At 36.5% G+C, this 13,884-nt stretch overlaps 1 protein-coding gene across 1 annotated transcript in view; it reads left to right on the forward strand.

Moving 5' to 3' along the window:
- The window catches only part of LOC148313104 (neurofibromin-like), an 87,342-nt gene extending 73,755 nt beyond the window's left edge, over positions 1-13,587 (forward strand). Inside the window, exons 55-63 of the mRNA XM_088267823.1 lie at positions 884-942; positions 3,316-3,387; positions 5,494-5,568; positions 6,716-6,842; positions 7,870-7,945; positions 9,666-9,753; positions 9,869-9,967; positions 11,199-11,346; positions 12,277-13,587. Of these exons, the coding sequence (XP_088123949.1) occupies positions 884-942; positions 3,316-3,387; positions 5,494-5,568; positions 6,716-6,842; positions 7,870-7,945; positions 9,666-9,753; positions 9,869-9,967; positions 11,199-11,346; positions 12,277-12,347 (815 nt within the window). The 3' untranslated portion in view covers positions 12,348-13,587. The remainder of the gene's footprint in view (positions 1-883; positions 943-3,315; positions 3,388-5,493; positions 5,569-6,715; positions 6,843-7,869; positions 7,946-9,665; positions 9,754-9,868; positions 9,968-11,198; positions 11,347-12,276) is intronic.
- The last annotated feature ends 297 nt before the right edge of the window (positions 13,588-13,884 follow it).

Raw genomic sequence — 13,884 nt, forward strand, 5'->3', positions numbered from 1 at the left:
GGCAAGTAAGTTAATTCTAACTAGCGTGTACAATCCGCATACAAATCCGCGGACTAAATACAATATTTAGTCCGCCTCCGTAGTGTAATGGTCAGCACGCTCGGCTACCGTTCTGGAGGTCGCGGGTTCGATTCCCAAGGGGGGTAAAATAAATAAAAGTGATTTTTTCACTGTAATATTTATTCAATATTACCATGGACTGGTGTACCTGAAGCGGAGGGCTGATGACCTTTCCTTCATGTGTAAACGATTAAGATAACACTGCGTTAATATGACACAGTGCCCTATGCACCATTGGGGTGCGGATAAGGGTTTTATTATTATTATTATTAGCGTGTACAATCCACCACATGTTCTAATGGCCAGGGTGACAGCGGCAGGAAGATTAGTAACCATTCTAAGGGACTCTTAAGTCCTAAGGAGGAATATCAAGCAACCTGAGCTACTAAAGCAAATATTTCCACTATAGGTGTATGTAAATGTCTTTGCACTGTTCCGTGTCTGTCTGCTGTGCTGGTCGGGGTTGTGGGCGTCTGTGTACCGGCCAACGTCGAGTCGGAATCGGATCTAGCTGACTAACTGAACTAAACACTAATCCCTTTCACTGCCTACACCGGGGTACTTCTAGAAAATTTGGTGATGGATTTACAAACTTGTATTTATTATTTATTTAGATTGGCAGTGACAGGGGATATTGAAAGCTTTTAAATGTAAATTCACAGTAAAACCGAATATGTTGTTTCACATTTTCAATAAATTTCGCAACTTAGTACAAAAAAAATTATTTGCAAGAGCAGATTTGTCAGGAAGCCTAGATGCTTCTGTATCAGATCTGGGAATGCGGTGGGACAGCATTCAATATATGTGTATGTGTATGTTTCAGGCAAGCAGTCCAGTATCGTCTCTTGTGACCGGACCTACAATGTGGGGCCCAGCATTCCGGTAAGTACTCCACATTTTGAAAACTTACATTTCTTTTATTTAATTAGCTGTATACAGCCATGACTTTCTGTGGCTCAGTCTAGTTTAATGGAAAGAGGAAACACATATTTCCATATGTTTTGGTAAAAATGCGTACCATCTCCCCAGTTCCGCAGCTGTAGGCAGAGAGAATCAAACGCCATCTATGCAAAAATGCCTCTTTCACATTCAAGCATCGTGTTTTAAGAAAATCACCTTATAATTGTAAAAATGGTGGAAAATTACAATCTGCAAAACCACGGCAATGATTTTGCGGACTGTATCGATATCTAGAATATATCACTTCCTAACTATGTATAAAGTGATAATAATTACAATATTTCAGGCTAATTCCTTGTACAGGAGAAAGTGATCAACTACCAAAACATATAATGTTCAGGAGTGCCATTTAAGTCACTCTTGCTTGGCAACAAAATAAACATCAATGCAGTTGGTCATTTTTACCAAGTCAATATATTATACTTCCAAGTTTAAAATCCTTTGGGATGTTTTTCAGGGCAATATTAGGCTAGTAAGATATCAAATAGTCAATAATCACGTTTTTGTAAAAAATTCACTTGGTCACTTTCTCCTGTGTGACTACGATATGTTCATTCTTGTTTGGGTAAGTAATTTCCGAACCAATATTGTACTTGGAAAGAGAAAACATAATATTTTATCATAATGAATACATGTGATTTCATATTATGTACCAATTGGGTACAGCCGTAAATGAAGGGAATTAAAAATATATATATTAAATATATATAGCGCAAGAGTGATCACCTTGCCTTCGTGTAAGTAATGGTCAAGATAACACTGCGTCAATTCGATGCAGTGCCCTATGCACCATTGGGTGCTGATAAGGGTTATAAGTAATATAAGTAAATATTAAAATCATGGTTAATAATTCTAACCTTACCTTACCTATCTTAGTATGTGTATGATTCTAAGTAGGTACCAAGTTTTGAAAAAAATCACCTTATAATTATTAATGATAAATAAGTCCGCCTCCGTAGTGTAACGGTCAGCACGCTCGGCTACCGTTCTGGAGGTCCCGGGTTCGATTCCCAAGGGGGGTAAAATAAATATAAGCGATTTTTTCACTGTAATATTTATTTAATATTACCTTGGACTGGTACCTGAAGCGGAGGGCTGATCACCTTTCCTTCACGTGTAAACGATCAAAATAACACTGCGTTTATATGACGCAGTGCCCTATGCACCATTGGGTGCGGATAAGGGTTTTATTTTATATTTATTTAAATAAATCATGTCTTTTGTATCGCCATTAATAATTATTATCTAAGTAGGTACTTAGTCTTGAAAAAATTGCCTTTTAATTATTGATAGTAAATAAATAATGACGTATGTATTGCCACTAAATCGCCTTAATTATTATCTAAGTAGGTACTTAGTTTTGAAAAAATTGAAAATTTGATGTATGATAGATGTTCGAATAGTGAAATAAGGAAGGAATACAAAGCTGAGATAAGCATCTTCGATAAAATTAAGAAAGATGTGTGGAGATGGTTTAGACATGTGAAACGAAAGAACGATAAAACAAATTGATGAGGCGAATGTAATTGGGAAAAGGAGCAGAGATAGACTGAAAAAACATGGCACGATCAGGTATGCCAAATGCTTGAAAGTGGTCGGGTTAGGAGTCGTAATAATCGGCGGGTATGTATGAGGAGATGCATGAACGTGGTAGAGGCGAAGAATGTTTGCAAAGACAGAGTGGTGTGGCGTTCTATTCTCTCTGCCTACCCCTGCGGGAAGTGGCGTGATGGTTAGTTAGTAAGTTAGGTAGACAGTTACATTCCAATTGGAAAATTCCTTTGTCCTCCGCTCCACATACGTTGTAATAGATACGAGTGACAAAAATGTAAGCTTGGAATTGAAATAAATAATACTAATGATGAACAAAATGTCGAATAACATCCGACATGGGACCTAAGAGGAAAAAATCCATGTCTAATGAGATTCCACATTGGACCAGTCATGGTTAACATTATTTTAAAGTCCTCCCTTCACACTATTCAAGTAAAAAATAATTTTAATTTTCATGAACATATTACTACATAGAAATAATGATAAAATAAGACTATTTTTTTAAAAAACTGGGTCGCAAGATTGTTTAAGAGGCGAAAAATGTTTGCAAAGACAGAGTGCTGTGGCGTTCTATTCTCTCTGCCTACCCCTGAAGCGGCGTGATGGTTAGTTAGTTAGTTTTGCCTAATAACTATTCATTGTAAATAAATAATGACTTTTGTATCTCCACTAAATCTCCTTAATTATTATCCAAGTAGGTACTTTAAATTTAATAATAAAAGGTGAATAATTTTATTGTAGGATTCCGAGCAGATGAGTTCCCACCAAACGGGCGACAGAATGATGCCCGGAGACTCAGACAGTGGATTTGAGGTATTTTACTTTTTATCTTCTTATACGGCTGTGAAACATGGCACCTTACAAGGGTCCAGAGCAGCCGTGTACTAAGCTTTGAGAATAGGTGTCTGCGGAGAATTTTAGGCGTGCGGTGGTTTGACTTTGTGAGGAATGAAGAGATAAGGCGTATTACGCAGCAAATCTTGGTCACAACTGTCGTCAAGAAAAGGCGATTCAGTTGGCTTGGCCATGTACTCCGCATGCCCTTGAGAGCCGCCATCAAGCTTGCCTCTTTTACAAGGCATCAGGTTCCCAACCACTGCTGTCAATTCGTCGGCAGTTCTCGTCAGAACTTCGGGACTGACTTGGGAGGATGCAAGGGAGCTGGCAGCCGACAGAAAAGCCTGGAGACAGTTTGTGGACTCCATATGCTCCACCTAGGGAGCGGATATGGTTTAATCATAATAATAATATCTTCATGCATATCCCTCTCACCCAGATATAGAGATGAGCTTAGCAGCGACTTTTAAGTCACCTGTATACCGGCTACAGTGACTTATAAGTCACCCCTTCTTTTAACAGCGACAGTATCAAATTATGGGAAAAAATCAAATCAACCTAGTTTGTTCAAACAGTGTATTTAATATATAAAGTATAAAAAATATTTTATTTTTTTTAGTTAGTCAAGTTGTTCCCGGATTTTGACATTTTTGTAGCCCCCTTTTGTCTGGAATTCCCGGATAAATGTGACTAAATTCACCCCTTTTTTAAATTGAAACCACAAATAAAACCTTTTTGAGTGTGTCCAAATACTTGTTCACAAATCTGGATTATCACCAATTATAGGAGTTATATTTCAGTATATCGATTATCAGGTACCAGTTCAGTAATTAAAATAATAAATTTTGATTATTCATATTATTTTTTGACATCTCATCAAAGATATGGAAGTCTGGGCATTTACGGGGCTGACGACCGTCATAGAATCACTAGAATTTTCATGAGAGACATCTATTAGTGAGATGAAGAAGCTTTTTTATTGACCAGAAAGTCTTATATTTGCATGTGAGGTCCAAATCCTGGATTATAATCACATAAAATGTTTCGAAATTGGTTCATATATATAGAACTTCCAAGAATTTGAGTAGTGTGGTTGTCAATAATGGGTAGAATTGGTGAATGTTACACGTGTGTAAAGTGATCACATAAATCAGCCTATGAGGGTCGTCAGCCCCGTAAACGCCTAGGCTTCTATATTCTTCTTTATCTTTACATGATAGAGTACCGCTATTATCCTTGGCTCCACCTGACCGAGTTTCTCCAGGGTATGCTTGGCTACAATAGTTTAGAGACTAGAAGGAATGTGTATTTAATTAAGCATTTTTGTCCATTGTTGCGCGGTATGATGGATAATCCTGAAATTATCCGGAGCATTGGTCTGTATGTTCCCGATAGTTACCTAAGACAGCGTCGGCATAGATTGTTTCACATTCCTATACACAGGACCAACCTGCCGATGGTTATGCCTGTAGGAAGAGCTACGGCTATGTTGAACAATATCTGTTCCATGTGTCTGAGGAGTTATTCCGAAGCGGGATTTTTCTACACCTTTAGCAACAGTATTCTTGCTTATTTTCAATTTCAACGTATTTTAATGTATATGCTTTAAAATTTAAGTTTGTTATGTATATCGCACACTCCTTTCAAGAACGTCATAAATCAAAAATCGTAAATTTTCAGTCGTGCATGTTTTCGGAATGCCCAGAAAATGTAGTTTATCCCAGCAAAAGAGGCATATTTTTAACTTGATATCTACCCGCTACAGGGCAGAAAGTGTTGTTTTTTCATTTTGAAAGAAAGATATTGTTTAATTATTTCAAATGGAGAAAAAACCTTCAGATTTTACCTAAAAAGATCTGTTACACAGTAAAAAGTTCAATAAGTGGCTTGATATTTATTTTTAATACATTGTTTTATATTTTTAAACTTTAAAAAATCAAGTTTTTTGATTTATGACGTTCTTGAAAGGAGTGAGCGATGTGTTAATTATAAATAAATAAATTTAAATTTATATTACATAAATTGAATCTTTGATGAGATGTCAAAAAATAACAGCAGATCTGTAAATTTGAACATTTTTAGGTGGTAGGAGATGATGCCCCTGCCAGTAGTGTGACGGATGCTGGCGCGGATGACGATGACCCCGACACTTCTAAAGTAATTAATTAACCCTTTTTTTATTTATTTTGTCCGCCTCCATAGTGTAATGGTCAGCACGCTCGGCTACCGTTCTGGAGGTTCGATTCCCAAGGGGGGTAAAATAAATATAAGTGATTTTTTTCACTGTAATATTTATTCAATATCACCCTGGACTGGTACCTGAAGCGGAGGGCTGATCACCTTTCCTTCATGTGTAAACGATCAAGATAACACTGCGTTTATATGACACAGTGCCCTATGCACCATTGGGGTGCGGATAAGAATTTTTAATTATTATTATTATATGTTCATTATTGTAGACCAAATACAGATTTTATTTTTTTTTGTACTGGGTTCAAGTAACACATCAAAGTTCAGGTAATTCAAATTCTAGGGTATATTATTTATTTATTTAACCCTTTCAATGCCGGAAGGTATTAATACGGCTGTACCCAGCAGGCCGCGATTTTATTCACTACCTGAGTAAAATCAAAAACTAAAATCATACACCTAAGTAACTACACCTAAGTAACTTCACTGCTAACTTAGAATCAATGAAACGTATAAACTCATGCCTCTAGCGAGATTGCGAGTGTTTTCTACCTAGAATTTTCACTCATGAATTACACGAAATTATAGTAACTTTAGTCCGCCTCCGTAGTGTATTGGTCAGCACGCTCGGCTACCGTTCTGGAGGTTCCGGGTTCGATTCCCGAGGGGGGTAAAATAAATATAAGTGATTTTTTCACTGTCATATTTATTCAATATTACCCTGGACTGGTGCCTGAAGCGGAGGGCTGATCACCTTTCCTTCGTGTGTTAACGATCAAGATAACACTCCGTTTATATGACGCAGTGCCCTATGCACCATTGGGGTGCGGATAAGGGTTTTATTATTATAGTAACTTTAAACATAAAGAGTAAACTAGTAATAGTATGAAACTTAAAACGTTGAAGCCTGAGTAGGGTCATGATAAGCGGTGTTGCATAAGCCGTAGCTAGATTCCAGAGTCATTTGGACGTTAGGTAATTTAAAAAAAAATTAAAAAATGAGCGGCCATTTACTCAGAAAAATACAGTTTACATATTCAGGGAACAAGTATTTGGACACACTCAAAACGTTGGTTTTATTATTACTTGAAGTATTGAATCGGTCGCATTACAGGAGAGAAGTGGCAGGGTGTCCGTGTCGAATGAGAACAACATCCTCCTGGATCCTGAGGTGCTCAGTGACTTCACGACGCAGGCTCTGGTGCTGACTGTACTGGCCACGCTGCTCAAATACACCACAGGTCAGTCCGATACTTCACACATTCTGAGCCTCAGAAAACATAGCTGGGTCAAAATATAACAGGGGGATTGAAATCCCCCATATTTATTTATTTATTGAACGGCTGAAGCCTTTAAGATAATATATATATATACAGTATCTAATATAAAAAAATTAAAAAAATACACTAATAAATACACTAAACAAAATATACGAATTTTAATTCCATAACTTTAGTATTATAACAGCTACTTACTCCATATTTTGAAAATATGAAGTAAGTAGCATATCTGAAAAATAATATTAAGGAAAATTATCCCTTTTTATCTTTATAATTCATTCTAATATTTATTCAATATTACCCTGGACTGGTACTTGAAGCGGAGGTTTGATCACCTTTCCTTCATGTACTAATGATCAAGACATCACTGCGTTTATATGATGCAGTGCCCTATGTAAAAAGAACTACACAAGACACACATTCGGTGGCTTGGCTTGGTGGGTCTCTGCAAAAAATATTTTAAATATGTTTATAATTGTCCACCTCCGTAGTGTAATGGTCAGTACGCTCGGCTACCGTTCTGTAGGTCCCGGGTTCGATTCCCAAGGGGGGTAAAATAAATATAAGTGATTTTTTCACTGCAATATTTATTCAATATTACCATGGACTGGTACCTGAAGCGGAGGGCTGATCACCTTTCCTTCATGTGTAAAACGATCAAGATAACACTGCGTTTATATGACACAGTGCCCTATGCACCATTGGGGTGCGGATAAGGGTTTTATTATTATAGTAACTTTAAACATGAAGAGTAAACTAGTAATAGTATGAAACTTAAAACGTAAGGCGGATAAGGATTTTATTATTATTATTATTATATGTTCATTATTGTAGACCAAATACAGATTTAATTTTTTTTTGTACTGGGTTCAAGTAACACATCAAAGTTCAAGTAATTCAAATTCTAGGGTAATTTTTTAGATGGTTTTCAAGTCATGTTATCCTGGGATGGCGCACTCTCTAACAAATGTTTTTTTTTCCACTACAGATGAATCGGAAACGAGAATCTTGTATCAGTATTTGGCGGAAGGATCCGTTGTCTTCCCAAAAGTTTTTCCTGTCATGTAAGTATAACTCTAGTACAGAGGTTCCCAAACTCTTTTATCTCGTAGACCCCTTGCCTTACCTGATATCGATTTTTATCAAATTCATTGATTTCAAAAGTATTTTTGACAGCCGGTATATGTAGTGCTACTCACTTTGAACCACACATCGCTCACTCCTTTCAAGAACGTCATAAATCAAAAATCGTCAATTTTCAATTGTACATGTTTTCGGAATGCCCAGAAAATGTACTATATCCCAGCAAAAGTGGCATATTTTTAACTTAATATTTACCCGCTACAAGTAAGAAAGTTTATTATTGCATTTTGAAGAAAAGGTATTGTTTAATTATTTTTTTAAATATACTAAATATTTTTCAAATGGAGAAAAAACCTTCAGGTTTCATCTAAAAAGATCTGTTGCATAGTAAAAAGTTCAATAAGTGTCTTGATATTTATTTTTAATACATTGTATTATATTTTTAAACTTTAAAAACGTTCTCCTGAGAAATCAAGTTTTTTGATTTATGACGTTCTTGAAAGGAGTGAGCGACATGTTAGGTTTTATACATTTATATTTTAAATTCAAATTAAAACATAGACCCCTTGCAAGTTGTCATAGACCCCTGGGGGTCCATATAGACCACTTTGGGAATCACTGCTCTAGTACGTAAGGGTCGCCGAACAAGACAGGGATTGAAAATTGTTGAAAGTTGACAAAATTAATTTATGTAATATAATACTGTCCGCCTCCGTAGTGTAATGGTCAGCACGCTCGGCTACCATTCCGGAGGTCCCGGGTCCCAGAGGGGGTCTAATAAATATTAGTGATTTTTTCACTGTCATATTTATTCAATATTACCCTGGACTGGTACCTGAAGCGGAGGGCTGATCATCTTTCCTTCGTGTGTAAATGATCAAGATAACACTGTGTTCATATGAAGCAGTGCCCTATGCGCCATTGGGGTGCGGATAAGGGTTTTATTATTATTATTAATATAATAATGTCCGCCCCCGTAGTGTAATGGTCAGCACGCTCGGCTACCGTTCTGGAGGTCCCGGGTTCGATTCCCAGAGGGGGGTCTAATAAATATAAGTGATTTTTTCACTGTCATATTTATTCAATGTTACCCTGGACTGGTACCTGAAGCGGAGGGCTGATCACCTTTCCTTCATGTGTAAACAATCAAGATAACACTGCGTTTATATGATGCAGTGCCCTATGCACCATTGGGGTGCGGATAAGGGTCCGAATGAAAAATATAATAATTGACAAAATTTTGAGTATGCACAAATAAATTTACTGGTCAAATTATAAGCTAAAAATAATTAAAATTAAAATGATATTTTCTGGCGTTTCTCATGTATGTGATTATAATCCAGGATTCGGACCTCACATACTAATAAAAGAGTTTTTGCCCAATAAAATACTAATAAAAGAGTTTCTGCTCAATAAAAAGCTTCTTTTCACCTCACCAATAGATGTCTTTAGTGAAGTTCTAGTGATTCAAAAACAAGGTTTTTAAATTGGTTCATATATATAGAACTTCCAAGAATTTAAGTAGTGTGGTTGTCAATAATGGGTAGAATTGGTGGCTATTACACGTCTGTAAAGTGATCAATTTAACCAGACTATGACGGTCTTCAGCCCCGTAAATGCCCAGACTTCCATATTCTTTTTCATCTTTGATGAGATGTCAAAAAATAATACTTCTTGCTAACATTGTACTTGTGTTTTCAGTCACAGTTTGCTGGACATGAAGATCAACCATGTGCTCACTTTGTGCCATGACCAGGTCATACTGAGCGCGGTGCAGAGCATCATACAGGTCAGTGTGATCACCTCGGTGGATTATCTACAGGGTGTAGACAAGTTATGCATTCTGTTATGACGATAAATTAGCTTGCGTTATTTCCTTTATTTATGCCGATTTTAACTCGCAGAACATGATATCTTCGGAAGACGCGAGTCAGCAACAACTGCACTACATGCAAAGCTGCGGTTTCGGAGGCCTCTGGAGATTTGCTGGACCCTTTACTAAGGTAGCTATTCCATCTCTACCCATTATCCGACTATCACTCGTATAGCTATTCCATTTTTATCCAGTACCCGGCTAGCACTCATATAGCTATTCCATCTTTACCCAGTACCCGGCTAGCACTCATATAGGCAATAGCAATGGATCTTCCTCGAAAGATATGTAGAGGAAGACCAATAAATTCATGGGTGCTGCAAAGAGAGAACATGGTTCGAAGACATGGCCTAGGTGACGTTGTCCGTGACAGAAGGACCTACAATCTGAGGACGAGGAGAGCTGATCCCAGCAGTCTACAAAGACGATAAGTAGGGATGTAGCCAGGAAGAAGAAGACTCATATAGCTACACCATCTCTAACTATTACCCGGCTAGTACCTTTGCGCTCATTCTATCTCTACCCATTATTAAGCTTGCACCTTTATACAATTTTATCTCCACCCATTACCCGGCTAGCACTCGTGTAGCTAATCCATCTCTACCCATTACGTGGGTGGCACCTTTGTGCCCATTCCATCTCTACCCTTTATCCGGCTATCTCTTACGTAGCTACTACATCTATACCTATTACTCGGCTAGTACTCATGTAGCTACTCCATCTCTACCCATTACCCGGCTAGCACTCATGTAGCCAATCCATCTCTACTCATTATCCGGCTATCTCTTATGTAGATACTACATCTGCACTCGACTAGCACTCATGTAGCTATTTTATCAATACCCAGTACCCGGCTAGCACTTATGTAGCTACGCTCTGAGACCCGCAAGCCAACATCCAAATCAACTTTATACGATATTAATGACAGAATCCGACGTACAAAAAACGCCTTTAATACTAATGTGTATAATGAACAGAATCACATACTCTATTAGATTGTTCTTAGTGCGCGCGTTGCTTTGACAGTTTACTTTTGAGCTTGAAGACTAAAGTTAAACTATTATTGAATATTATGAACCTGCAATTTACTTAATAATTTAAATAAATAAAAATGAATTGATGATATTTTGTATCTGTAATTATTGAGTTTTGGATTTATAGAGGTGGCATCTAGATGTGCATATTTGATATCTAGTACGTAGTAAGATGAATATAAATATTTAATGTCCAGCATCCCTTCTACAAAAAGTCACCGACCGCCACTGGTGTTCACATGTTGGGTGTGTAGGTGTGCCTATTTCATCTTAACCCATTACCCGGCTAGCTTGATCTCACATTGCCTCGTGTCGGGTGTGTTCCAGTGCAACAACTGCACGGCGGAGAGCAGCGAGCTGTTTGTGAACTGCCTGGAGGCCATGGTGGAGACCTGCCTGCCGGCCGAGGAGGCGGAGGGGCTGCGCGAGCACCTCGGGGGCTCCCTGGGCAGCCTGGCCCTGCCTAGCCCCACAGGTGAGCTCTAGCGACCGCCCCAAACAACTTGCCAAACATAACCAAAGTGCTACACACCTGTGCGCAGGACCATCTTCGAGATACTGTACATATTTCGTTACTAGCTGTGCCTAGCTACGCGTGAAAAAGAAATAAAATAGAAGCACATGTCGCTCACTCCTTTCAAGAACGTCATAAATCAAAAATTGTCAATTATTGGTTATGCATGTTTTCAGAATGCCCAGAAAATGTACTATATCCCAGCAAAAGAGGCATATTTTTAATATAATATTTACCCGCTACAGGGCAGAAAGTGTTGTTTATGCATTTTGAAGAAAAGGTATCATTTAATTATTTTTTAAATTAAGTAAATATTTTTCAAATAGAGAAAAAACCTTCAGGTTTGACTTAAAAAGATCTGTTGCACAGTAAAAAGTTCAGTAAGTGGCTTGATATTTATTTTTAAACTTTAAAAACGTTCTCCTGAAAAATCAAGTTTTTTTATTTATGACGTTCTTGAAAGGAGTGAGCGATATTTCTAATTATTTTTAAAAAATTTGAGGAATGACCCACAAAGCTTCTATTCTAGTGGCTTGTTTGCAGGCAGGAAAGGGAAAGTACATGTGAAAAAATGCAAAAAAAACACTCTGCCCTGTAGCGGGTAAATATTAAGTTGAAAATATGCCTCTTTTGCTGGGATGTAGTACATTTTCTGGGCATTCGGAAATCATGCACAACTGAAAATTGACGATTTTTGATTCATGACATTCTTGAAAGGAGTGAGCGATTTGTGAAGTCATTAGCGTGTCATTAATCACACATTGTTTTGAATATAGGACTGTCCACCATGTCATGCAATGTCGCTAGGATGAAAATTCTCGCTTTGTCCATGGTTGCCAGGTTGCAATTCCGAAACTTTTAACCAATCAGTTATATACGTTTTTTTTGCAGAATATTCCTCGGAGGAGTGCTACGCGTCCCCGCCTCCCATCCATAGAGCCGGGACTTCTCAGGGAAAATAACAATACCTGAACCAGCGGAGGGATAGCACTCTCATATAACGCCATACCCAAAGCAATAATCCTTCTATTGGAGCAGTGTTATATTAAAAGCAATTGATAAAAGTCGGGATACATTTTTTTGTATTTTATGCAGTAAAAATATATTTATTTTTATGAATTTTGATATTTTAAAACAACTTTGTTGATCAAAAACTAATATTTTTGATTATTGATATATGATTGGTTTGTGAGACCTTTCCGGGAGTATGGTCATAAATGAACATGGTTGCAAATTTCCCTTTTTATTATGTATTTACAAAAATAATGTACATTTATTTAAAGAACTATTTTTAAAATATCGTAGTCATACAGGAGAAAGTGACCAACTGCATTTTTTTTACAAAACCGTAATCGTTGACTATTTGATATCTTACTAGCTTAATATTGCCTTGAAAATGTCCCAAAGGATTTTAAACTTGTAAGTATAATATATTGACTTGGTAAAAATGACTAACTGCATTGATGTTTATTTTGTTGCCAAGCAAAAGTGACTTAAATGGCCCTCCTGAACATCTTACGTTTTCGTAGTTGGTCAGTTTCTCCTGTACGACAACGATATTTAAAATATTTTTTGCAGAGACCCACCAAGCCACCTTGTATATCTTGGCGGTGGAGTTCTTTTTACATACATTTTTTATTGTTTTTAACCATTTTAACCTAATATACACACAAAAAAGATAGAAAAAATTAAGAATTCAAACTATTTTACAATTTTCATAGAATTAACTCTTGATCATTTACCCATTCCTTTATTTTGCTTTGTTCTATATTTTATTTCACCTCTAACATCCGACGGCAAAAAATTAAAAATGTTTGGAACAAAGAAGTATCAATGTTAATCAACGTCCAAGTCTGTCTGTCAGTTGGAATAATGTAACTTGCACAGCAATGACATCTGTTGATATTTCTATGTAGTTTTATCATAAAAGAAAACCTAGAGATGGTGAGTTTATTTTTAATAAATTATTTTTACATAATTTCTATCTTCATAATACATTAATTTCGTGGATAAAAATTAATGTAAAATGAACCCACTCCACAGAGAAATTTGGACATCAATTATTGTACTCCCGGAAAGGTCATTGTTACATAATTTCTATATAAACGCGCAATATTAGTGCTTTATTTATATTGTGGTTTAAAACCACTTTTTAAAATTTTTGTGATTTTTTTAAACAAAGTACCAAACCACTTTTTTGTATTTACCAGTGTTTTGAAACAAATCTTTAAATATATATATATATATATATATATATATATATATATATATATATATATATATATATATATATATATATATATATATATATATATATACGATATATATACGATATATAAATATTTATTTGATATATTTGTAATGTAACCGCAGGCTTTGCGGTCTTGTATTGATGTAACGTAACAAAATTTCAACATTAGTTTTAAAACACGCGAAATTAGCGATATATTTATGCCGTGGTCCAAAACCACTTTATGAAATTTTTGTGGTTTTAAACAA

This window comes from Brachycentrus maculatus, unplaced genomic scaffold, assembly GCF_059751285.1.
Source record: "Brachycentrus maculatus isolate JH-2025_06_01 unplaced genomic scaffold, ASM5975128v1 h1tg000020l, whole genome shotgun sequence".
NCBI classification, from domain to species: Eukaryota; Metazoa; Arthropoda; class Insecta; order Trichoptera; family Brachycentridae; genus Brachycentrus; species Brachycentrus maculatus.